At 41.6% G+C, this 25,748-nt stretch overlaps 2 protein-coding genes across 8 annotated transcripts in view; both read left to right on the plus strand.

Moving 5' to 3' along the window:
* BBS7 (Bardet-Biedl syndrome 7) overlaps positions 1-13,368 on the plus strand; it is a 52,120-nt gene extending 38,752 nt beyond the window's left edge. For all 7 annotated transcript variants that reach the window (XM_074993370.1, XM_074993373.1, XM_074993374.1 and 4 more), the window contains 4 exons: positions 1,111-1,220; positions 1,319-1,422; positions 2,140-2,263; positions 5,222-13,368. In XM_074993370.1, coding sequence (XP_074849471.1) covers positions 1,111-1,220; positions 1,319-1,422; positions 2,140-2,263; positions 5,222-5,358 — 475 coding nt within the window. In that variant the 3' untranslated portion in view covers positions 5,359-13,368. The remainder of the gene's footprint in view (positions 1-1,110; positions 1,221-1,318; positions 1,423-2,139; positions 2,264-5,221) is intronic.
* A 3,056-nt stretch (positions 13,369-16,424) lies between these two features.
* CCNA2 (cyclin A2) lies at positions 16,425-25,270 on the plus strand. Its single transcript, XM_074993378.1, has 8 exons — positions 16,425-16,574; positions 17,069-17,321; positions 20,263-20,375; positions 20,896-21,119; positions 21,728-21,932; positions 23,207-23,320; positions 24,360-24,490; positions 25,145-25,270. Exons 1-8 carry the CDS (start codon positions 16,425-16,427, stop codon positions 25,191-25,193), a joined length of 1,239 nt encoding a protein of 412 aa, XP_074849479.1. The 3' UTR covers positions 25,194-25,270.
* Positions 25,271-25,748: the final 478 nt, after the last annotated feature.

The following is a 25,748-nucleotide window of genomic DNA, read 5'->3' on the forward strand; positions in this document are numbered from 1 at the left end:
AAAAAGAATATTATTTGGAGAAAAGGAAATCAGAAGGAAGATCAGTGTCAACTGGCTCTAACTAGAGAATGTAGGGAAGGTCATGTATCTGGGGAGCAACGTGACGTATGATCTAGATTTTAAGAAGGAAACAGCGACTAGAATAGCAAAAGCAAGTGTGAGTTTGAAGGTGATGGATAAGATCTGGAAAAGCAAAGCGATTAGCTTGGGAACACAGCCGAGCGTCTTGAAAACGTGTATTCAGCAGCATGTTGTAAGGATGTGAGACACGGGTGATAATGAAACATTTGAAGAGCAGAATATTGGCATTCAAGAGGAGTTGTTACAGAAAAATCCGAAGAGTAGGATGGATGTGGAAGGCCACCAACAAGGAATCGTATAGGAAGAGACAGCTGAAAGAGAACCTACTGCATAAGGTTGTACCATCAAAGTTACAGCTATTCGGGCATATCTGCAGAACAAACAACAAATGAAAAGCCAAGACCCTAGTATTTGGCATAATGGATAGCTCAAATAGGGGAGGCAGACCCCACAGGATGGGTAGATGATGTAGTACACTGGTGCAGAGCAAGTCTACAGAAACTAATCCACTCTGCACTGAACAGGGAAAGATGGAAGGAAACAGTAAGTGGGCACTGAGCACCTGGTTGCTGATGATGATGTTGATGACACTGTAATAACTCTCTAAATAGATTCTGAAAGAATCCTAGATAGTTTACTGTATTGCAATTACATTTTTACACACACACACACACACACACACACACACACACACACACACACACACACACACACACACACACACACACACAAAAAATCGTCTTCCTCTGGGGCATGGAATAAGCTGCTCTTATTCCTTTCTGACTGACTGTCTGAGAGAATGGTGTGTTCTGTGTTGTAGCCAGATGGACAAGATTGAGTTCTGGATAACAAGTGTGGTGAAATCAGTGTATGCAATATTCTGATAGCTATGCTGCTGAATAGCTTTAGTGATGGCCTCTGAGGAGGTTGTGCTTCATCCCCCAGCTAAAGAGGGAGAAAATCCTGTTTATCACTTTAAAATGGAAAACAGGTATACCTAACTTAACTTTGTAAATTTTGTTTTGGCAGGAAAGGGGAGGGATTTTTCAAATCTGACAACATTTCTACAATATCCATTCTAAAAGATGTACTCTCTAAAGAAGCCACCAAAAGGAAAATTAATCTCAATATATCATATGGTAAGATTTTTTTTCCTCTGCTTCATTTTATCTTATGCATGAAATACATTAAAAGTATTGATCTTATGGCTATTTTTTTTTATTCCTGTTCCTACTAGATATAAATGAAGCATCTGTGAACCACACATTAAAACTAATCCACCCAAAACTAGAATATCAGCTGTTGTTGGCCAAGAAAGTTCAATTAATAGATGCTTTAAAAGTAGGTATCTGAAGATAACTTCTGCTGAAGCGGGTGTGGGGTGGAATGTTTTGTTTGTTGACATGAAGTCTGTCTGTTTTTTAACATGAATTTTATAAATTGTTTTAGATATTGGCCGGAGATTGTTTATAGTACCCACTGCTAACTTTTGTGACTTCTGCAATCTAATTTCCTACCTTTTCTTCTTTTAAATGTTTTTATGTGAACAACAAAACAGTAAGGGAAAAGTGATTACCAAATTGGAAAAATGGCACTGTCTGTGTACTTTGTTCCCAAATCTAATCCCTTTGTAATCAGTCACTTTAATTGATTTTAAGAGGGATGGGATCAGTTCTTATTTTGAGTTCCCAGAAAGACATGAAAATAGGATTGAAAAACTCAGTGGAAGACCACTCTTCCATTCTAAACCTGCAGCTAGTGAACAAGTAATATTGGTGACCTGCGAAGGGGAGTCCAATTCTGCTGGTGTTAAAAAAAAAAAAAAACAAGCTGTAACACATGAGTTTGAGAATCTAGTGTTAAAAGTAGATAATACCATTTGGAATTTAGTGAGAAGGAGAAAATTATATTTCCAAAATAGCAAGAGAAGTTTTAAAGTACTGTTTCATCTATCTGTGCACTGCCTCCTGTCAGTTCTAAATTCCATATTCATTTCTCTTAGGTATTTAGAGTTGACAGCCTTTAATTATTTTGCAACATTTTAAAATGTATTTTAAGGAGTTGCAGGTTCATGAGGGAAACATGGATTTCCTGATACCAGAGTACCGTTGCATTTTAGAAGAAGCAGACCACCTTCTTGAGGAGTATAAGAAACAGCCTGCACATCTTGAGAGACTTTATGGTTTGTTCATTAATATAGGTTTTCTCTTTTTTTAGCTTATTTTTCTTTGTTAAGCATACTAATAGAGAGAGAGAACATGATAAAATAAATTTCTAAGTTTTCTAGTAATAGCACTAGATTAAATTAGCATATTGGTACAGTCAAGTAGCACCAAAACACCAGTGGTTCACAGTGAGTGTCTGTAAAACTCCTCTTGGTAAACTTAACTGTGTGGGTATTATAACAGAATTTGATATGAAATAAAACTGAAATATATAGGTAAAAGTCCAACTATATGTACTTACTCAGTATTATTGACAAACATATAAGGACAAATGCAAAGTATGACACTTAGGAAGGAAGAATGATGTGCACAAATTTAAGATGAGAAATGACTGTCTAGGATAGAATATTATGGAAAGAATTTGGTGGGTCATAGTGGATCACAAGCTACATATGAATAAACAGTGTAATACTGTAGCAAAAAAGCATTATTCTTGGCGGTGGTAACAGTGTAAGACATGAGAAGTAAGTAACTCTGCTCTACTTGGAGCTTATTAGGTGTTATGTAGAGTAGTGCGTCAAGTTTGGGGCACCACATTTCAGGAAAGATGCACAAAAATTAGGAAGTTCAGAGAAGAACAACAAAAATGATCAGAGGTCTAGAAAACATGAGCCATGAGGGAAGATTGAAAAAACTGTGTTTGTTTAGTCTGGAGAAGATGGCGGGGGGTAAGCTTTCAAATATATAAAAAGTTGTTTCCCAGAGAAGGAAGAAAAATTGTTCTCTTTAATCTCTAAGAATAGGGCAAAAAGCAATTGAACATTAGGAAAAACTTCCTAAATGACAGGGTGGCTAAGTACTAGAATAAATTGTTCAGGGACGTTTTGGAATTTCCATCACTGGAGATTTTTAAGAGCAGGTTAGACAGACGCCTGGCAGGGATATCAAAATAATCTTTAGTCCTGCCATGAGTGCATGGGACTAGATACAAAGACCTCCCAATATCCCTTCCAGTTCTATGATTCTATATGAAACTTCAGAAACTAAGAATGATTCAGAAGGGAAGCTTAGAAAATCAATAAAATGAGATCTAAGGCTGACCTGAAAATTCAGGAGTTTGGATTATTCTGATGAGATGCATGCATTTATTTAGTGGAATGCTAAAACAGAGAGATGACTCTACTTTGTTATAAACCCCATTTCAGGAATGCTTTTGTATCCATTACAGTTCTTCAATATGTGCTTAACTTTAGACATAAGTGCATTGACTTATGGCAAGTGCTGTCTTGACTAAAGATGGATTTAAACACATCCTTCAGTTCTCTCTTGAATCAGGCTCCAAGTACATTTACACTGAAAGTCAAAACTGAAAGTCATAGGCTACGTCTACAAGTGCACGCTACATCGAAATAGTCTATTTCGATGAATAACGTCTACACGTCCTCCAGGGCTGGCAACGTCCACGTTCAACTTCGACGTTGGGCAGCACCACATTGAAATAGGCACTGCGAGGGAACGTCTACACACCAAAGTAGCACACATCGAAATAAGGGTGCCAGGAACAGCTGCAGACAGGGTCACAGGGCAGACTCAACGGCAAGCCGCTCCCTTAAAGGGCCCCTCCCAGACACAGTTGCACTAAACAACACAAGATCCACAGAGCCGACAACTGCTTGCAGACCCTGTGCATGCAGCATGGATCCCCAGCTGCCGTAGCAGCAGCCAGAAGCCCTGGGCTAAGGGCTGCTGCACACGGTGACCATAGAGCCCCGCAGGGGCTGGAGAGAGATCGTCTCTCAACTTCTCAGCTGATGGCCGCCATGGCGGACCCCGCTATTTCGATGTTGCGGGACGCGGATCGTCTACATGTGCCCTACTTCGACGTTCAAGTTCGAAGTAGGGCGCTATTCCCATCCCCTCATGGGGTTAGCGACTTCGACGTCTCGCCGCCTAACATTGATTTCAACTTCGAAATAGTGCCCAACACGTGTAGCCGTGACGGGCGCTATTTCGAAGTTGGCGCCGCTACTTCGAAGTAGTGTGCACGTGTAGACGCGGCCATAGTGGGAAATAGAAATACAAATTATAGATATATAAAATTAAAATCTAATTTCTTTTTTTAACTAAAGTTCTGAACTTACTGGATCAGAACTTTTTGGTAATACCAGTATATTCAAAGAAATATTCAAGAACTCAACAGTTTATGCTACACCAGGTTTCTTGAGACCCTAAAAATCTTAAAATTATCCTGTGTTAAATGGAATGTTGGTAAATCTGGATTTCGAAATCTGTAAAGTAACCTCTAAAGCTGCTTGAAGCACATAGAATCTGCAAGTATAAGGGTGTGCCTATACTTAAAAGGGAGAAGGGGTTGCTGCACCACAATTGATTATTCCCAGATCAGTTTTGCTGCATGTGTGAAGATGTGGCAAAGTCAATCTCTCTGGCCTCGGCTGTCAACCCTGTTACTCCATGCTGACACATAGAGTAAGGGACATCGGTGTGAGCCTGAACAGCCGCGGTCTACACCAGGGAAGCAGGCTGAACCTGATACTTCGGTTCTAGCTATACAGATCAGCTTTGATCCTTAGTGTAGACCAGGTCTAAGGCTCAGTTGTCTTACACAGGATGAGTTAGATGACATGTTTAAAACTTTTTTTGAGGGGTTGTGAGCTGTCATTTAAACAATTTTCAATCTGTCCCTAAGAGCACCTTCCAGCTGAGATACAGGTAATTCAAAAGCAGAAATGCTGTTCAGAACGTAGCTGAAACAAAAAGTACTGCAGGATCCCAGGACTTCTGGCACATCAGTGTAAAGGAATTTTTAAGAACATGTAGTTCTGATCTAAATAATTTTAGCTCTATAAGCTGAAACAAAATCAACCATAATTTAACTCAAATTGCATTAACAGTACCTTTCTTTTAGTAAAAATAAAGTGAAGATTAAACTTTGTCAATCAAAATTATTTTTGCAGGCATGATTACAGATCTCTTCATTGATAAATTTAAATTTAAAGGCACAAATGTGAAAAGCAAAGTTCCTCTTCTTCTGGAAATTTTGGACAGTTATGACCAAAATGCACTCTATGCATTTTTTGATGCTGCTGCCTAAACGAGAAGAAATTGTGAACTGGAACAGTTTTCTTATTGATGTGAACCAGGACAATCAGATATGGAATATTTTTAATTTAAGTGCTTGTAGTATACTTGATGTGCATCTAATGTTTTTGCTTTGACAGTTACATACATACATTTATTTCAGTATGTTCAGAATTTGAGCTGAATATAACTATGAAGTCTATTGCATATAAAGTATGTTTAATTTTGAACACTGATCATAGCAGCTGAAGAAAATTGTGATAGGATAAGGTGAAAAGACTTAAACTCTTCAAAAACATTTTTATTAATCTAGTTAAACAGGACATGGAAGAAGATTCCATAGTTGTAAGAGTTGTAGTGAAACAAGTATTTATGGACTTGGTGTCTGTTTTAATATTAAATATGCTGAGCAAAATTAAGAAAGTAACAAATGTATAGCCATATCAAACTGTTTAAAATATTGTATACAGAAAATGGTATAATACGGTAAGTTACCTGTGTTGTATATATTATAGACATTAAAGACAATTTTGTATGTAGGAAGAGAAAGAGGTACTCAGTTGCTCTAAAAGGGAATCTGGTATACATTTGCATTCTATTGTATAAATCTAGCAAGTACAAAATTCGTACCAAAAGTAAAGTCATGTATATAGGCTCCTTAGAAAGGATTGAGTTAAGTTGCCGCCATACTGCTCTTACGCTTGAAATGTTCACTGTCACAGTCTGTCAGGTGCTTGCTCTCCCCCACCCCCTTCAAAATCCTCCCCAAAATTTTGTATTACAAAGTCCACAGTCTTTCATATCTTCTATTAACAAGGGCATCTCCTTTTTCTCTCAAAGCATTTTTGAGAGACGTCTTCTCTGTCCTCTGTATTTAGATTATAAATTTACTAGAGCAGGAAGATGATCTTCTTTTGTCTTGTACAGCATCAAGCATGCTGTCATTGCCTAATAAAAATATATCTATTTTCAGCAAGTGAGATTGCATTTAATTATTTACATTTGTGTAAATAGCCAGTGTGATTATATAGTACTAGTATATTTGCCTGGTGTTGCTCCGGCCCTTTAATAACAGGAAAATGTACATTCTTTATTGAAATGACTGTATTTCTTATCAAAAATAGTGTTATTTTATTAATTTTTATTTTGCATTTCTTTAAAAAAGGGGTTGTTAAAATTTTTCCACTTAATTTTTTTAAGTAAATTTTTAAAATGGGGATTCCATCAAGTGTATTTTTTCTTCATTTATATGAACTCTTTATCATCTTTATCATTTGCTATGCTTGAACAAAAAAGGGCTATAGTCATTTTGGTTTCCAGTAACATTTTCTTCTAATTTTCAAATCTTCAGTGTTGATTTTAGCCAAAACAGAGCACTACTCCAAATTTCTCCACTTTATCTCTTTTCTGTAAAGTTTAATTGAGAAGCAATCCTATTGAACCAAAATGAGCCAAAAAATAGAATGAACCTATAGTGTCTTTCAACATTTGTTCAGTTATGTCAGCTTTGGGAACTGTACTTGATTTGGGGATTGTCTCTTTTCTGTTTGATTTTTATGAGAAGCAGTCCCATTCCAGGCGTATCCCAGTTTTCTGGCACAACCAAACCCTCACACTGTTTTAAGTTATAAGTGGAAGCTGTATACTGAATTTGGTAGTCTTAGCTCTTGTAACTTAGGAGGAGTTCTTAATCGAACAGTCAGACTGTCTAAAATATATACCAGATGATCCAGAGGCAGTGATGGTGAACTGAGCCTCAAAGATCATGTCACTTAGGGGCCTTCTCATAACATGTCATTTAGCAACAAAAGAGGATTTTGTTTCAGGAAGAAGGGTTCTTTTGAAGATGGGGTTTATTTTCGAAAAAGCCCTGTCTACACGGCTTTTTTTCGTTCGAAAGAATTTCTTCTGAAAAGAGATTATGCAAATGAAGCATGGAAAATGTAAATCAGTGCCTCATTTGCATTTTCAATTTTCCTCATTTGCATTCCTCTTTCAGAAGAATGCAAATGTAGACATGGCCAATTGTGTTTCTAGCTTTTCCTGGCTGCCAAGAAAATCAATCCTCTTGGCTCTACTTCCTTGCTTTGACCTATTGCTGTTAGGGGCTAGTCTGGTAGTCCCTCATGCTATCCAATTAGGGCCAAAAAATGCAAATCTTCATATAATGGTCATTCCTTTCTTATATGCTGTAATTAGCAGTGAAATTGTTAAAAGTTGATACTCACGTTAAAAGTATGTGTTTAATGTTTGTTCTAAACATGAAATCTGGTCCCCTCCCAAAAGAACAACTATAAGGTAGCTTCATCTTCTACAAGTGCTTGCATCTCTTTGCTGTTTCCCACCCCCCACTTTTATCATCACATTTCCTTTACCATTTTTTTTCTGTTGTCTGCCATTGTGTAAAAGACCCATTCAGATGAAAGCCAGGCCTCTGGTCCTGCATTGGGATCTGACAGCACTGTCCTCTGCATGTGTCCAAAATCCAATTGTGCAAGGATAGAGGTCTATGGGAGCAAGTCAAAACTGACAGACAATACAAGCATGGCTGTAAAAATGATTATGTGAAGGCCGTGTCTGCACTAGCCCCCTGCTTTTAATAGGGGGATGTTAATGAGACACTTTGGGATATGCTAATGAGGTGCTGTCATTCACATCCCCCTTTTGAAAGGGGGGAAGCTAGTGTAGACATAGCCGAAGTGCTGTCGATTACACAAAGTAAAGAAAATGTAGTTTGTTTTTTTTTTTCTTTTCAATTTCTGGAGATTCCTAGATCAAGTGACAAATGTAAATACATCTGCACACAGCCTTCCCCTATATCAGTATTACATAGATAATAAAAATAAAATATACAGTAATTTACAGCTTAAAATATGCACTATAAAACCAAATGATATTCTTAAGTCCAACAAAATGACATTACTTGTAAAATGTCAAAATTATATTTTTCCTCACTATTTTCTAATTCCCTTTTTTCCTGCTTCCTCTGAAAAGGTATGCTCATGGAGCTTAATAGAAAGGGATCTACTGATCATTCGAATGAGAGTTAATAAACAAGGATGGATTGTTTCAATTGTAACTCTCCTGAAACGCACAGAAGATGATTCAGTACCTTATTTAAATACAAAATGATAGGAGATATGATGTGAAAATCTATTTGTCTTAGATTATTTAATGGCAAGTTGTCAGGATTTCTCATCTGCTAGACTACAAGGTTCCACAGAGGCTGTGTCTAGACTAGAGGTTTTGTTGGCAAAACAGCCATTTTGTCAACAAAATCTGTGGAGCATCCAGATTCCAAAGGGTGTTTTGTCGACAGTAAGTCAACAGAATGCAGCACTTTTGTCGACAGCAGCTGTACCTCACTTGCCACGAGGAAGAACACCTCTGTCGACAGAGACGTGTCAACTAAAAGCTGGTCTGGACATTCCGGGGGGCCTCCTATTGACAAAAGGGCTTCCAGGCAAGCCTGTCTGCCATGCTTCCAGTTGGCCATTTTGCCGATAGAGCAGTTGGGCATTCCAGCTGCTCGGTCACTCTTTCAATCCACTTGGTAGTCTGGTGCGATCTGTCGACAGAAGATCTTTTCCGACACAACCTTCTGCCGAGAAATCCCTGTAATGTAGACCTAGCTCTAGAGTCCTGGGGGTTCAACACTTCATAGGTCCTGAGCATGACATGGACATGGGGGACAGAAGCCATTGCAGGAAGTACTGCTTTAGAGGAAATACTGTCTAAATTCCCAGCACTGTTTCTTACTCTGGAAATTCTTCCCATGTAGGTCTCACATCAAATACAAACTCATCCCGACTCTTCTTGGAGTTAGGGTGACCACCCATCCTTTTTTCACTTGGACAGCCCCTTATTTAAGCTGTCTCACAGGCGTCCTGACCTTTTTTAAGAAAACGGCAAATTTTCCCATATTTTGCAGGGCGCCTGTCCCCCAGCACCTGGTGTTTGGGGGCACCATCTGCCCGGGAGCTCCTTCATGGGGCAGCTGCCCCATTTCCTGGCAGTCCATGGGGGCAACCCCTGCTGCCAGCAAGCTCCACCATGGGGCAGCTGCTGCATTGCCTGGCCTCCCTGGCCAGGTGGCTGCAAATCCTCTATTTTCAGCACTTCCCTGCAAGAGGTGTAGGAGCCCCCATTCTCTACACCCCCCATCAGGAGGCTGGTGAGTCCCCATCCCCAGTACCTCACCATGGGGCAGCACTCCCCATTGCCAAGGAGCCCTGACATGGGACAGCAGCACCCCCCATCCCAAGAGACCAGTGGCCTGTATTTGCTATCGGGCAATGTGGCCACCCTACTTGCAGTCTAACGGGTCATAATTTGAGATACTGTAAAGGTGGCCTAATGAACAAGTACTGGATGAGAATGACTAGAAGCTGTATAGCTTATATCATGCAACACAGGGTAATTTATTTAAAAATATATAGCACAAATTTACCTTCTCTTTCTCCTTTGATCCTCACTGGCGATTGTCTTGTCTATTTCAGGTAAACTAGGACTCCCAATTCATTACTGACGCAACTCCAGTGACTGGCAACAATGTCAGCTATAAAGTAGGCAAAACTTGGGTGAGTCTATCAGGCTGTGGCCACACTAGCCCCTCCTTTTGGAGGGGCTATGGTAATATGGCACTTTGAAATATGCTAATGAGGTGCTGCCACGAATATGCAGGACCATATTAGCATGGGACAGCCACATGTGCTTTGAAACTGCCGGTTTTTAAACGCACACCACCCGTGTAGCTGGGGGCCTTTAGAAATGGCCCTTATTTTGAAAGCCCCTTCTTCTGATCTGGTTTTGGGCTACTGTGGCCGCAACCTGTGTCACAAACTATGCTTTTGATTAATTTGATAGGTAAACCTTATTAAATATTTGTATTGCTGTACTGCTTAGAAGCCCCCAACATGGATTAGGACTCAGTTGTTTTAAATGTCATACAAACACAGAACAAAAACAGTCTTCATCCTTATGTGTTTGCAGTCTAAGCAAATGTGAATATATGTGGAGATGGTCTAAAGAATACCTTACATCTGGCATGAAGTTTGCCATACTTAGGTACTAGTAAACTGAAAACCAGTTCAAGTTCTACAAGCAAGTTATATTTTATTCTGTTTTGTTCTGTTCAAGTTCTTGTACCATCCTGATCACCATAAGATTCTAACCAAGAATGCTCTGATCCTGGTCCTACAGTGACACAGTATGGTTCCAGCTAGCATGCCTCAATTCTTTTCATGCATTTCATTATTTATTAATTGCTTTAGAAAGAGTTCATTAATTTTAAATGGACTTTGACAGTGGAAAGCAGGGGTTAAGGAAAAGGTAAGAAAATGCCTAGGAACTTTAAAACACAGATCACCCCAGTAACACACTCTAATTTTTTTTCTTCCTTCCCTGTAATTTTTGAACTGTGACACCCTGTTCTTGGTCTGTACTGAAGACTCCTGGGTGCCAGGATCTCAACACCAGCATATACAGACTGTGTCATAAGAGAGATAAGAGGAGTGGCCAAGTTTTTTTTTCCCCTCTGCAGGGTGAAAGGGCTGTAGCACAATGAAAGCTCTGCTCTCATACTGTCAAAATAGAACGGAAAACACTGTATGCAAATTTATTCTTTGAATAACCCCCACAGAAATCCAGAAGTTAATTTTAAAACATAAAAAAGCAACTACAATTCCAAAACATTAAGCATATGGATGAAGAATTGCCTGCTATAAAATTAAATGGAAAGACCATCCTCAAAACAGGATCAGGTAGTATTTTAAAATAATGATTTTTTCCAGTTACCTGTGTTAAATAGCAATTGAAAGGGAAATCAGGCACCAGTTTGATCAAGATGCAAAGTCTATATACAGATGTGCTTTACACGTGCTTTTGTCCTGATTAAATTCATTCAAGCCAACAAAGAACATGCCAGAGGGCTTAAGTGATGGTGTAGTTGGCTACCAGCCAACACCTTGAAAGTCACAGGTAAAGCTAATGTGTGATGGTTGTTTGATTTGGATAGCATATAGTATAGATTTATTTTTATTACTAATCTTAATATTAGACCAATGATCAAAAGGCAAACTGTTATACCCTTGTATACAATCGCCCAGTGGCTGAGGTTTTTGATCCAGTCCAAACATCCTACAGGTAGTTACTGTATTTTCCCCAAATTTATGCATCTTGGAGAGTGGAAGTCATTCCCCAGTCCCATTCATAGTCTCTCCTGTAGAAAAGGCAAGGAGTCCAGTGCACATAAACATGAACGTTTTCACTGGAGTACAAGGTGTTCTCTTCAGGGCTTGGCTTTGTAATCCCCAGAGGCACTGAGACCACATAATAGGGTGAGTGAAGTTTCTGCTATATAGCCCTTAGCTGAGAGCCAGCTGGCCTTTAGCTTCTCTGGTCACAGGTTCAATCCTGTGTGTTGGCAACCCAGGCCTGTTGGTATCACACATTCCTTGCTGAAGGAATGTGAAGAGTGGCCTGCTGTTGCTTTTGCTAGTTCCCTGGCAGTGTAGTTAACATTCAAGCTTGGAAAGTGCTTGCTTTCCTTGCAGTGCTGCTGTCAAAAGGAACGATCTAAACATTGATGCACTCTGCCTTTACCCAGGTTTTTTATACTTGTAATTTCCTTGGTTTTTCCACTGGTGCAGGTAGATGAATATAGGTAATGACAAAGAGAGATTATTAATTTCCCAGAAGTAACATGCACTGATAAGAGCACATACATGCATCTACTCCATTCAGTTACACTGACTTCCACTTTATTTAAAGATTAATTGGATGTGGTGTTAAAAATTATTTATTTGTATTCATCAGTAGTTTGTGGTCTCATCTGAGACGGGGGCCCAGTTGTGCTAGGTATGTTACAACCACTTGAGAGACAGTCCAGAGAGCTTACAGTGTACATTGGGCATAGATGGGAGATATAAGTTGCCCAAGATCACAGCTTGGGTCATTAGCAAAGCTGGGAACAGAATTTAGGTTTCCTGAGTCCGTGGCCACTGCCACTGGAGCATCCTGCCTCTCCATATTTACTACTACTACTACTACTACTAAACCCTTGTGCTCTGCATGGCGCATAGGTCATCTACAAGTCTCCACTTCACTCTGTTGTGGGACTAAACTTCTAGCTGACTCCAGGAGTACCCTAGCAGTTGTCCTTCAGTCTCAGTAGACCTTCTCCACGTTGTCCGAGGTCTTTCTCCTTTTCATTTTCCTTGTGGATTTTATGTGAGAGCTTCACAGACTATGCTGGATAATGGTTTTATGAGAGTGTGGCCTAGCCATCCCCACTTCTCTTGATTTCAACATCAGTTGGTTCTTTTCCTGCTCTGTTCCAAAGCTCCTTATTTGTGACAGTCTTGCCATTTGATGTGAAGGATGTATCTCAGGCATCTGTTTATGAATGTCTGTAGCTTGTGATTTGAAGACTTTTTAGAATGCCAGGTCTCGCATCCATACAAGAGCACACTCTTCACATTCGTGCTGAAGATCTGCAGTTTCATCTTCATGGATATTATCAGTGTACTCCATATGGGATGGAGAGTCTTGAATGCAGCTGTTGCTTTCGCTATCCTTGCATCATTAAGCTTATCTCTTACTCCAGCTAGACCCATAATACTTCCCAAGTGGGTGAACTGCTCCACATCTTCCAGGTCATCACCTCCCAGTGTGATGGTGGTGGTGTTGGAGTGGCTGTTCCTCATTGTCTTGGTCTTTCCCTTGTTAATGCTAAGTCCAGTCATTGAAGCAGTTTTGTTCGACTGTTGTGACCTTTTCCTTCATGCTTTCATGTTGGTGTGAAAGGAGGGTGACATCAACAGCAAAATCAGTGTCCTCTAGCTGTTTGAAAAGTCTCCACTGAATGCCTCACTGATGGCCATCTGTTGTCCTGTTCATAATCCAGTCCATTGTGATACTGAACAGGAAAGGGGACAATAGGCATCCTTCTTGCACTTCCGATAGTATGCTGAAGGATTCAAGACACCATTTTGAGCTTTGACAGCAACAAAGGGTCCTGTGGCACCTTATAGACTAACAGAAAAGTTTTTTGAGCATGAGCTTTCGTGAGCACAGACTCACTTCATCAGATGCTGGTCTTGATTTCCAAGACCAGCATCTGATGAAGTGAGTCTGTGCTCACAAAAGCTCATGCTCAAAACTTTTCTGTTAGTCTATAAGGTGCCACAGGACCCTTTGTTGCTGTTACAGATTCAGACTAACACGGCTACCCGTCTGATACTTGACTCCATTTTGAGCTTGTGTGAGATGAGATGGACACGATCTGGGCGGGTATGCCTGGCAACAGGTGAAACCCTCACCTATTGAGGACATGAAAAAGAGGGTGCACCACACACACACGGTGTGGGCTTTATGTAGCAAGAGAGGCATCTGGTGCTTTAATGGAGTGGACAGCAGTATCATTATGCATCATCACAGCCAGATTCTACACCAAACTGCAAAAGGTACTAATTGTGCAATGTTATGCATCAACCACTGCAGCTGAGGAATGTAAAACAGATTTCTATGAGAAGCTACAAAGTGCGATGAACCAGAAAGCAAAGAAGGATGTGTTGCTTTTGATGGGTGACTCCATATTTACACTATAAATAAAACATAGAACAAAATAAAATATTTTCCTGATTTCTGGTGCTTGAAAGTGTTTCTTGTGTAATTTTTCACACAGTAATGTAAAAATATGCTATATTCTACAAAACAAGTGTCTCAGACCACTGAATTTATCAAAAAAAAAAAAAAAAAATATATATATATATATATATATATATATCGTTCTACCTTGTTAGTTTGTTTTCATTTCCTCATCTTCACGTAATTAAAACCCGTTCAGAATGTGAAATGAGCATATTTCTGATTCCATGCCATTTTTTCATATTTCTACAACTATTTTATTCTGTTCTTTATTAACATAAGTTATAATGACATTTTAAAACATTTTTATAGTTTCAGTATCAAAATTAGAATGAAATTGCAATACTCACATGAAATATATATCCCAGAAAAAAAAATCAGTGCAAAAGCAGCAAAAAGTTCCTTGGAAGAGATAAAAGTAAGCAAAAATATATATCCTGTACTTCTGTCTAATTAAATTAATGTTGCTTTAAATTCCATATCTGATCATGGGTATTCACAGTTCTGGACATGTTAATTAAGCAAAACAGTCTTTAGAAGCTTTATTTTTATGCTTCCACAGCTATGATTTTTTTCCACCATCTTACCCCTTGCCCTTGTTTTTGAACTTCTATATAAGCTACAGTTTGCTTGGAAAAAAAAATGCCAAGAGCAATTAATTTAAATCTTAACAGTAATTTTGTTTTGTCTAGACCAGTTGGCTTTGATCTACTAGGCACTAGAAAAATATTTTTACAGCATACATTAAAATGTGCTAGCTAGAACTACTCTTTCCTGCTAACCTCGCACCTCCACTCTCCATCTTCAAAATACAAAAGCCAGCCAGGTAGTAAGAATGGGATTGGTGGTTTGATGTCCCCCAGAGAGGAGTGATCCTGTTGTCTTTAGGTTGGTGAAAAGAGTTGTGATGGTTTGAGTTCAGTGTTTTGCAGGTAGCTGTTCTCAAAGAACATATCATAATGATCTTTGGTGAAGTGGGTCTTTGCCCACAAAAGCTGATGCTCCAAAATATCTGTTAGTCTATAAGGTGCCACAGGACTTCTTGTTCTTGAAGATACAGACTAACATGGCTACCTCTCTGATAACAGAATGACTGGACGTTCATGAAGCCTGAATTATTTTCTAACTCCCACAGGTGATAACTCCAGAAATGGGTGGAAACAGTGTGGTAGAATGGGGACACTAGACTGCTAGTGCCATTGCTGTGCTGGCTTTAAAGAAAAAAGAGGACTTTATTTTTCTGCACTAGAAGTCCAGTACCTTTAACTAAAGCCCTACATTAAACTGTGGTAATATACCAGTCTTTTTATAATAGTTTGTCATATGCATTTCAAAATATTATAGCCCACAAAATATCTCAAACCTTACAAAATAATACAATCTGTGATTTTAAATGCCATTAAAATTTCATTAGTAACATTTAGTGCACTTCACAATTCCCTGTAAGGTCTGTATGTGCACAGAGTTTTGTAATACAGTAAACTTTTACAAGGATTACTAATAATCTGTATAACAAAATAAATGTTTCTTATAAAGGCACAATTTATAGTAAAGATGTTGTGTGTGACATCACTTAATTTTTGTGCCATTTAACAGCATGAGAGAATCAAAAATAAAGATGAGTCAAGTACTTGAAATAAAAAGGGAATTCTTCATATACAAAAAGACCAACTCCCGGGTAGGAAAACCAGCTATTGGCTCCTCACGAACATGCTGGAACTAGGAGCGTGGAGGGATGCTATTGCACTCCCACCTTGAAGTGATTTGCAGGATTTACAGTTTGGCTCAGTGGGTCTGAGCGCCCCGAGTACTTGGTAGCAAAAGGAGAGGTGGTAAACAAGTCCTAGTTGCAGACATCAACCCAACCACAGGTTCACTCTGGGACACAGTGTGATGTATTGTACTCAACTATCCCCCTGCGCCTGAGAGCGTGGTTCATCCAAAGCCCGCTGAAATCAAGCAAGAGTCTTGTCAGTGACTTCGGAGTGCCGAGAATCGGGCTTATACTGCACGAGCGTTAAAAGGGCCATCTGACCAAAGCACGGTGTGTGGGTCCGGACCTTTGTTACCCTAAGGCCCCGTGCCGCGCGTTTGCTGGATCGGGGCCCTAGCTCTCCTATCGCTACGCCGTCTACCAGTCCGCTCAGCCACGCACCGCCCCTGAGCCGTCCTCTCTTCCCCAGCTCCGCCCACACTGACGGATCGTGAAGTTAGTGTGGCCCTCGCGGGACACTGTAGGCCGTGTGACGTATAGCCCAGACTCCCCATTGGCGGATTCAATAGTCGCGGCGGGCTACTTGAACGGTGGCAGGGGAGCGGGCTGGAGTTGCTGCTAGGAGCGGGAGCCGTCTCTGTCCCGGGCCTCCCAGCGGCTGCTGAGGCCCTCCCGCCCGTGCACGCGGCGGCCGAGCCCCGCAGGAGCCCCCGGGGATGATGCTGACGGGCGCCGCAGACCCGGAGCAGGAGAACCAGGAGAATGTGCCCCCAGGCGGCAAAGCGCGGCTGCCCGACACCGCCCCCGGGGGCCGCCCGGCGCTGGCGCTGCTGCGGGGCAACCAGCGCCGCCCGACCCAGCCGCAGGCAAGGCCGGCGTGGTGCCGCGGGCGGGGGAGCTGCGGCCCGGGGCTCCGGTGGCTGCAGTGTCCGCGTCTGCACCCGGGCGCTGCCGCCTACGGGCCGGCTGATTGGCTGGGTCCCAGCCCGCTGCCTAGCAGCCGCCATCTTGGGGCCGCGCTTGCCTGCGCTGCAACCCGCGCAGCAATGAGCGGGGCCGGGGGCGGCGAGCTGTCACCAGTAGGGCGGGCAGGGAGCCTAGACAGCCGGGACTCCGCCTTGCCGGAAACGGCCGGGTGCGCGGGCCTCGCCTCCGCGCGCGCGCGCCCCTGGCCCTGGCCCTTCTCTTGCGGTATAGGGTCGCTTGCTCGTCCCCACGCGACTCCCCAGCCCCAAAACCCGGCGCGAGCCACCGGGCCGTAGGTAACACTGGAAACTGGGCGCGATTAAGCTGCCTCGCGTGCCCGAGCCTGGCTGGAAGGAGGGCTGCAGGAAACACTAATGGCCAACTCTCATCCTAGGCTGCTCATTCTCAAGCTCCGTGGAGTACTAACGATGACAACTGTGGCAAAGTGCCAGCTGGGAAAGCAGGTAACAAGCAGCCTGCTTTTGCCATCCACGTGGATGAACCTGATGGGGAGAGTCGAAAGAGGCAAGTGGCTCAAAAAAAAGCTGCCACTTGTGAAGAGGTTTTAGGCTTAAATACCGCTGTAACGTCATTAGGAGACAGAAAACCCCTGGCACCCATAGAAAATCCAATGGATCTTAGTTTTGGTAAGTAACTAACCGAACCTGGTGGATAAAACAGATTCTGTCTTTGAAATTAGCATGCCTAATTCAGTAGTGGAGGCAGCCAGCACCAGAATCCTAGGTTGTAGTCAACATAATTAGGACTGAAGGTTACAAATATGTAGTCTCTTCTGATAAATACAAGAACTACTGTATCAAGAAGAGACAGAAGGGCCAAAATCCACTGGGGGGCAAGGTGTGTGAGGATCTGGTGCCACGCCCCCCAGAGAGAACAGGATCAAGGGCAGTCAATTCTTAGTGCTGCTTGTGGCCTGACCCTGTTCTCCCTCACCGCAGAAACCACATGGACTGGCACTCACATGATGTTTCAAAGGGGCCCAGAGCTCCTGGTCACTGCTCCTGCTGGGCACTCTGCCCCTTTGAAACACCCAGCTCCGAGGCAATTGCCTCCTGTTGACAGGCCTGAGACTTAGTATCTAAAAATTCTAATGTGTGCTAGTTCCTCTCGAGCAGTGGTGCTCAACCTATTTACAATTGTAGGCCGCATAGGCTTCTCTCTGCGTTGTTACCATTGTCCACACAAAATATATATACACACACACACACACACTATGACCTGGAGGATGTCACATAGCTTGCAGTTATGCTCTGACTGGAGAGGGGGTGCTCTTGACCCTCTGAGGAAAGGGAGGGCACTAATCTGCCTGTATCTCAATTTCCTTCCCCCACCTAAAGGGAGGATTCTCTGGACCCAGGCATCAAGACTATGGGGCAGCAAATGGAGTGATGGTCTCCATTTTAAAAAGCATGGATCTGGAGGAGGACATTGAGCAGACAACCCCCTGACAGTACCCACTGCCCCTTCTTTGTATTGCCTTTCTGTAGTTCAGCCAGAACATATTAACTTGTGGGGCTTTTTATGGAACACACACTTTTCCCCACAATGGTTCTGTACTGAATGGTTGTGGCACAGGTCAGTGAAACAGCTTTCAGAAACCTGGCCTGTTTCTGTCCAAGTAGAAACTGGGTGCAGGTATCTTTTAAATCACACTTACAATCTTAACCTCAATTGGATTATCATCCAACTATTTATCAGGAAATGGGGATTATCATCTTAACACAAACTATCTCAGGGGGGTAGTTGTATCTTCAAAAACAGAGTTCTGTGGCACCTTAAAGACTAGCAGATTTATTTGGCCATAAACTTTGCAGGTAAAACCCACTTTGTCAAATGTTTGAGTGACTTTTAGGACCTCTTAGACCTTCCCAATCTAGAGACTATTTGAGAGGACGCAGACTGTTGTGGTACATGGTCTGATCCCTGACGCTGCTCTATTGCTTCTGATGCTTCCTCACTGTGTATTACCAAAGTTATTTTCCATCAACAGCTCTGCCTTGCCTTTTAATTGGTATATTTGCATACACCCCTTATCATTTTTTTTTTTTTTTTTTTATACCCACTGTGGCTCGTGAGCAACTAATATGTTTGAATCCTGCTACCTCAAACTTGGTAGGGGAGGGTTGTGGATTGCAGGAAGGCACAAACAGCTCTAGAGTTCTGTTCCTGGCTGCAGCCTTGGTGGTTTTGGTGAAGAGGGAAAAGAAGTAGTCCACTCCAGACAGGGAATTGCCACTGGGAATTGTCTGTGCTTAGAGACTGACAGGGTATACCTCTAGCGCCTCCTGTCTCCAGATGTGGCTACAAGAGCTCGTAACTACAAAATTAATCTAAAAATGAGTGCTTCTAACTGCTCAAATTCATTAGGGTGGCTCTCAATTACAGAGGGATGTGGAGCTTGGAGTTACTGTAAACGAAAGTATGGGGCAACAAAATAGCTGCTGCTATGTAGGAATCTTGCCCTGTTCTGTATTGGTGCAATGTTCATGCACAGGTACATCACACAGCCATGTAACTTTTAAAAAAAAAAAAGACCCCAACAGGGCTAATACTTCATTTTGTAGTTACCTTTGTGCACTGCTGTCTAAAGGTTTTAACCAACTTTGGAATTGGATTCAAATAATTTCCTGTCCAAGGACTAAATAGATCTAGCATGGGTCAATCTGCACGGTATCCTGCTGGATTTCTGCAATAAGGATAAGGGGGTCACTAACTACAGGTTGTCTGATATTTTGTACATATAAATGTGTCTGGGGAAAGAACAATCAGTATCCCAGTTCTGTAGCTGTGATAACTGCTTAGTCCCCATGATAAAAAAATCTACCTCCATGTAAGACCAACCTCTAAAATCCCTGCTCACAGGTGTCAGTCTGCTCCAATCAATGTAGAATATGCCTCTTTATATTATGGCTATAACAAAGACAACCTGTTGGGCACCTTTTGCACGTCGTGTTTGCAGTTGAGCTCCTGTTCCTTTGAAGGGTTGATAGGAGTTCCTAAAGAACAAATGTCTAGTTTCTAGTAGCTGGAATAACTTAGACACAATGGCTGTGTCTACACTAGCTCCAAACTTCGAAATGGCCACACAAATGGCCATTTTGAAGTTTACTAATGAAGCGCTGAAATGCATATTCAGTGCTTCATTAGCATGCGGGAGGCCACAGCACTTTGAAATTGACGCACCTCATCATGGAAATAAGGGGACTTCGAAGTAGGCAGGGTCCTTTCGAAAAGGAGCCCCATCGGGACAAGCCATGAGGCGCATCAATTTCAAAGTGCTGTGGCTGCCAGCACGCTAATGAAGTGCTGAATATGCATTTCAGTGCTTCATTAGTAAACTTAGAAATGGCCATTTGAGTGGCCATTTCGAAGTTTGGGGCTAGTGTAGACACAGCCAATGAATGCAACTACAACCTGATGACATTGCATTTTCGGGACTTGCCCAGCCTTGGCTCAAATGCATAAGAAATGAAACTACGATGAGTGTTTAATTACTAGACTGTCTTGTAAATGAGGGCGGATGACTCTGTACCAACTCTACTGTGGCTGTTACCTTGCCTTTTTTAGATTCTCCGAGTATTATGGATATATCTCTAACACAAGAAGTAGATGAAAAAGCTAATGTTAACAGGGTGCCAGACTACATTGAAGACATCCATACATACCTTCGGAAGATGGAGGTAAGGAGCTACAAGTGTGCCCTTACAACTAATGTTTTCTGACATAAACGTAGTAATTCTTATGTCGTAAAGCTAGGACTGATAAAATTATCAATTTATAGGCTCAAAGGGAGACAGTAGGTTACTGCATGACACGACTGGATCATCTGAGGAAACTGAGTCACTCCAATTATACTAAAACTGGCTAGTTAACACACAGATGACAAAAGAGTAAACCCATACCAAGTCAGAGGCTGGATCTGGTGGCTCCCCTGCACCCCATCCTGCCTAAGATTCTACTTTAGATATAGTCTATGCATTTTAAACTCCTGGATCTTTACTGAGGTTGATGCATAGCCAGAATAAGAACAGCTATGCTGCCAGAAGTCCCATCTAACGTAGGATACTGTCTTTCAACACTGACCTATGCCAGGTGTCTCAAAGAATGAACAAAACAGGTAATCAAGTGATTCACTATCCAGCTTTTGGCAAATGGGCTATAAAAAGCCTCTTATAGTCATGCTCTTAATTGTCTTGACAGGTGAAATGCAAGCCTAAAATGGGCTACATGAAAAAGCAGCCTGATATTACAAACAATATGCGAGCTATTCTTGTGGACTGGCTGGTGGAAGTTGGAGAAGAATATAAATTACAGAATGAAACTCTGCACTTAGCTGTGAACTACATTGATAGATTTCTTTCTGCAATGTCTGTATTGAGAGGAAAGCTTCAACTGGTGGGGACTGCAGCGATGTTGCTAGCTTCGTAAGTAATACTAACGCTCGTTACTCTTCAGCTTTTAGAAACCGACCTTTCCTGTAGGTGTCAAGAGGAATGTCTTGCTGCTGTATGTTCTTCAGCAGCTGCAGAAAAGAGCTGGGGATGGTGGTGCAGCTCAGTGAACCTTTCCTTTCCCAAGACTCCGGAGGTGCACATTCACAGTTGGCGCACTCAATGTGGTGTGTGGTCTTTTTTTGTTTAAACCCCCCTGAAATTTGCAAGCCCAACATGTTATGGGTCTTGTGCACTCTGAAGGTTATTAGAAGCCTTTGGCTCAGATACATATGCCCAATGAAAACAGATTTGTGTTCTGATACTTTCCTGCCAGAATTCTCAAACTGATACTGTAACTCGGAGTACTTTGGTACTAAAATCATGCTAGATCAATGGTGTACTGGGAACAAATACTTAAATCTCTTTAAAGCCATAAAGTGACTTATCAAGCAACTAGCAGAGCTTCTAGGGAGATCCAGTATTCAGCCATCTCTCAAACTGCAGCCATATTTGGCAAATGTGATTTCTAGTAAAAACACTAGGACACTAAACTTGCTCTTTAGCTGTATTTACTAGGTCACTATCTCTTCAAACGGCAGGAAGTTTGAAGAAATCTACCCCCCTGAAGTAGCAGAGTTTGTTTATATAACGGATGACACCTACACCAAGAAACAAGTCCTAAGAATGGAGCACTTAATTTTGAAAGTGTTGGCATTTGACTTGGCAGCTCCAACAATACACCAGTTCCTCACTCAGTACTTCTTGCATCAGCAAACCAATGCTAAAGTGGAGTTTTTATCCATGGTAAGTGGATTTGGAGTTAACAGGTCTTTGTGCTTATGCATAAGGCTCAGTCATGGAGATTGCAGGGAAAAGGGGGATGTGCTGACTGAAACTTAGAACAGATGACAAGCTGAGAACAGCAGCTTTGCTTCCTCCACAGGCTTCTAGAGGTTGCTGATGGCACTCTATTCTAGTCCTTACTGCACTGAGAACTGGCTGTAAAAGATGGCCTCTCAAAACGGATAACTGTTTAAATACTGGATCAGCCTGTGATGGAGATTACTATAGTTCATCCATTGAATAATCTGAAAATGTTAAGCTTACTCTGTGGGCTCAAGAAGACTTGCTTGATTGTAATTCAAATACGTGGTGATCTCTGCAGCACTGGCTCCCTAGGGCTGATTCTAGACTTTTTATTTAAAGCTTGTCTGAAATAAAAGAGCTGTTTTTAGGCTAAATGAATAGCCCTATGCAGATACAAAAATGTGGATCTGCATCTACTAGCTTGCCTAAGGCAGTAGCTAGTGAGGGGGTGTGGTTTTTTCCCCCCTCCCCCTTTCATCTGCCTTTGCTTGGTACATGGTTGCAGGGAGGGAAGAAGCAGGCACCATGAGGACAGGGTGATTGGGGGTGGGGAGGACAGAAGTATGGAGGCAGGGTGAAGGCCTGGAAAGGTGGGGGAGTGAAGGGAATAGATTAGCATTCAGCACTGCTGCTGAAAGCTCACGAGTGCTGGCATCCAGCAGTAGCTTCTGTCCTACCACAGTACAGCAGAGTGGGCTGTGGATTTGGCTCAGGGAAATCCTGATCACTCACCAGGTAGGACCAGGCTGGTACTCAACACCTTGTGCAGGAAGACTTAGGAACTACTTGGGGGGGCCTGCCTGCCTGCCAGCAGGCAAGGAGAAAGGGAGAACCCTCTGGGTATCTGCTGCTATGTGTGGCTGTCATAGATATGCAGGGGTCTAAATATTAAACTCCTCCTTGGGATTCAGACAAGTTAGACAAACGGTCCAAAACATGAAGTGGAATAACCAAGGCACCAGCATATTGAACTTTAAAATATTTTTGAAGCTGAGACTCTCCTCATTAAGAGCGATACTTAGTTTTGCAAAAACTAGATACTTGTCTTTGAGAATCTAAAATCCATAAATCCTTAAATATCTAAATGTTGGACTGAAGGTTAGTTAACAAGCACTGAGTCAAGTAGACTAAACTAGTTATGAAGATGCCAAGATTTTACCATCCACAATACAGGAAGTTACAGATGATAAACAATGTCGTTTTTTTAACAGTATCTTGGAGAGCTGAGTCTAATTGATGCTGATCCATATCTGAAATACTTGCCATCACTTATTGCAGCTGCAGCATTTCATTTAGCAAGCTATACAATCGCTGGACAAACCTGGGTATGTAGGAAAAAGTTTCATGTTGCTGTATTTCAGTCGCTTTACTTACAGCAAAGTGCAAACCCTCAATCCCATACAAGATCAAACCAATTATTGGCTAACTTATCTTATTTTAATTGTCCTTGGTTTTGGAGAATTTTTAGTAAGTTTGTTCACCAGCCCTTTAGATTTCCACAACCAATAACTTTCTACTAGTGGATGACTCACTAAAGGGGATAATGCAACTAAATATCTTTAGAAAACACTTCCTTGCAGATGCTACTTAATATGTCCAGTATCCTCCTAAAGGCTTCCTGCTGCAGGGAGACAACTTGTTTACTAAAACAGTATTTTAAAGAAATTTCCTTTTCTTTGACCAACTGAAAGGACCACTACTGGGGGAAAAACTGCCAGGTCCTGGAGCTGGACTGCACTGCCAGGAGCAGGCATGACATTTTGGGTGTGTGGTGATCAACCTGTCTGCCTGTGGGCCAATCAGAATATTAAGAGGCCCTGAGTCAAGGTGGGGCCTCACAGTCAGCAAGGGGCGGGGGGTGGAAGCTGTGGCAGGAGCAACTGCTGAGTGTGCAGAGCTGGTGGCTGCCCATGTGGCAGCACCCCCTTCCTGTATTCCTCCACTGGGGGCTGGCTAACTAGAGTCAAAAAGGTGGGATGGGGGAGCAATGGAAAAACTTGTTCACCTTGTCCTAATGCCTTGCACAGTTAAAGTGATGGGATGTTTAGCTAGCTAATTAGACAAGAGACCAGCTGGTGAGTACACAGAGGAAGATTACATAAGTGCTGCTGAAGATTCTTTAGTCAACTTGATACTTATTAGTTTAGTTTAAAAAAAAAAAACAAACACAACAGCCACTTTGAAGAATCACACATTCTGCTCATACCTTTCTGCAGGTAAAGAGAGGGAATACCCATAGTCTAAAACAGCATTAAGTGCAGTTTTTTTTTATCTTGAGTACTCAAAGTATAGGAAAGAGTTACTGCAAGGTAACTGAAAATATGGGCTTTTAATCTGACCAACTTGTTTCCTTTTTTCCTGCAGCCAGAATCTCTGTCCAAAACAGGTTACACTCTTGAAAGCCTTAAGCCTTGTCTCATGGACCTCCACAATACCTACCTCAGAGCAGCACAGCACCCACAACAGTCCATAAGAGAGAAATACAAAAGTACAAAGTAAGTACCAGATGTTTTCACAGATTGAATAACACTGCTACACAAGTCCCTCTGGCACCTTATAGACTAACGGGTATTTTGGAGCATAAGCTTTCATGGGCAGACCCACTTAGTCATGCATCTCTTGAAGGTCTTTGCCCACAAAAGCTTATGTTCCAAAATACCTGTTAGTCTATAAGGTGCCAGAGGACTTCTCACTTTTTGAAGTACCCACTTTAGTAGAATTACCCATTCCTTAGCTTAAACTTTTAAGAGGTAGACGGCTCAGGACTGAGGGCACTCAATACTGGAAGCTTCTTCCTTGCTTTTTTGACCTAGGCGTGACTGCTGTCACACTTTCCTGTCACTGCTGGCTAATACATCAGATTATTGGCTTATGTTTTAAGTCAAGATAGTAGCAATCAAGAAATGACAAGAATTGCTTTTGAAATTTGTCTGCTATAAAAGGGGACCATTATATCCCTCCAGGCCTACAAATTTGAATCCTAAAACAAGCCTTAGTTTAGAACTAACTTTGTACATCTTAAATCAAACCACTACCATGTTCTGTCTGGACATGGATGCTAGTTTGCTAATTCATAATGCTATAGTCCCTCCTGATACACCAAGCTCTAAGTGACTAATGTGACTATCTGATATCCTCTTCTCCTTCAGGTACCACGGAGTATCGCTCATTGATCCACCAGAGACACTAAACTTATAACAATCAAGAGACTCTCTAAAAATGTGTATTATACTTGCAAGCAAATGATGTACAGTTTTAACCCTGGTCAATATTTTAGACTTCTTACAATCATTTCAGAATACTACAATGTGTGGTAACTTGAAATTATGAAGTTAGGTTTTTTAATATGGTTTTAATGTCTTTTTGTACATGCAATCTTGTTCTAAATACTTACCCTGGCGCTCTTTTTATAAAGCCATACTGTTCAAGTCTAGAATTAACCATGAAGGTGACCTGTTAATGTTTGTTACAAAACTACAGAATGTGTCAGATTAAGGAGCAGTGCATTTAAATTAGGATTTTTTTTAAAACTGTGGAGTGACAAAGGCAAGGCTGTAGGTCCACTTGTGCTTAAACCAATTATGAACTCTGCCCCAACACAGGATGTTACTAAGTTTTTTTTTGTTTGTTTGTTTTTTTTAGTTTCTATAGACTGTAGATCAAATGTTTATCATGGACGTTAAGGGAAGAAATTCTGCTGATTTTACATCTTTAGTTCTAGCAACTGTTTTTTAGTGGATTTAAGCTTTCTAG

The sequence above is a fragment of the Carettochelys insculpta genome, chromosome 4, assembly GCF_033958435.1.
Source record: "Carettochelys insculpta isolate YL-2023 chromosome 4, ASM3395843v1, whole genome shotgun sequence".
NCBI lineage: Eukaryota > Metazoa > Chordata > Testudines > Carettochelyidae > Carettochelys > Carettochelys insculpta.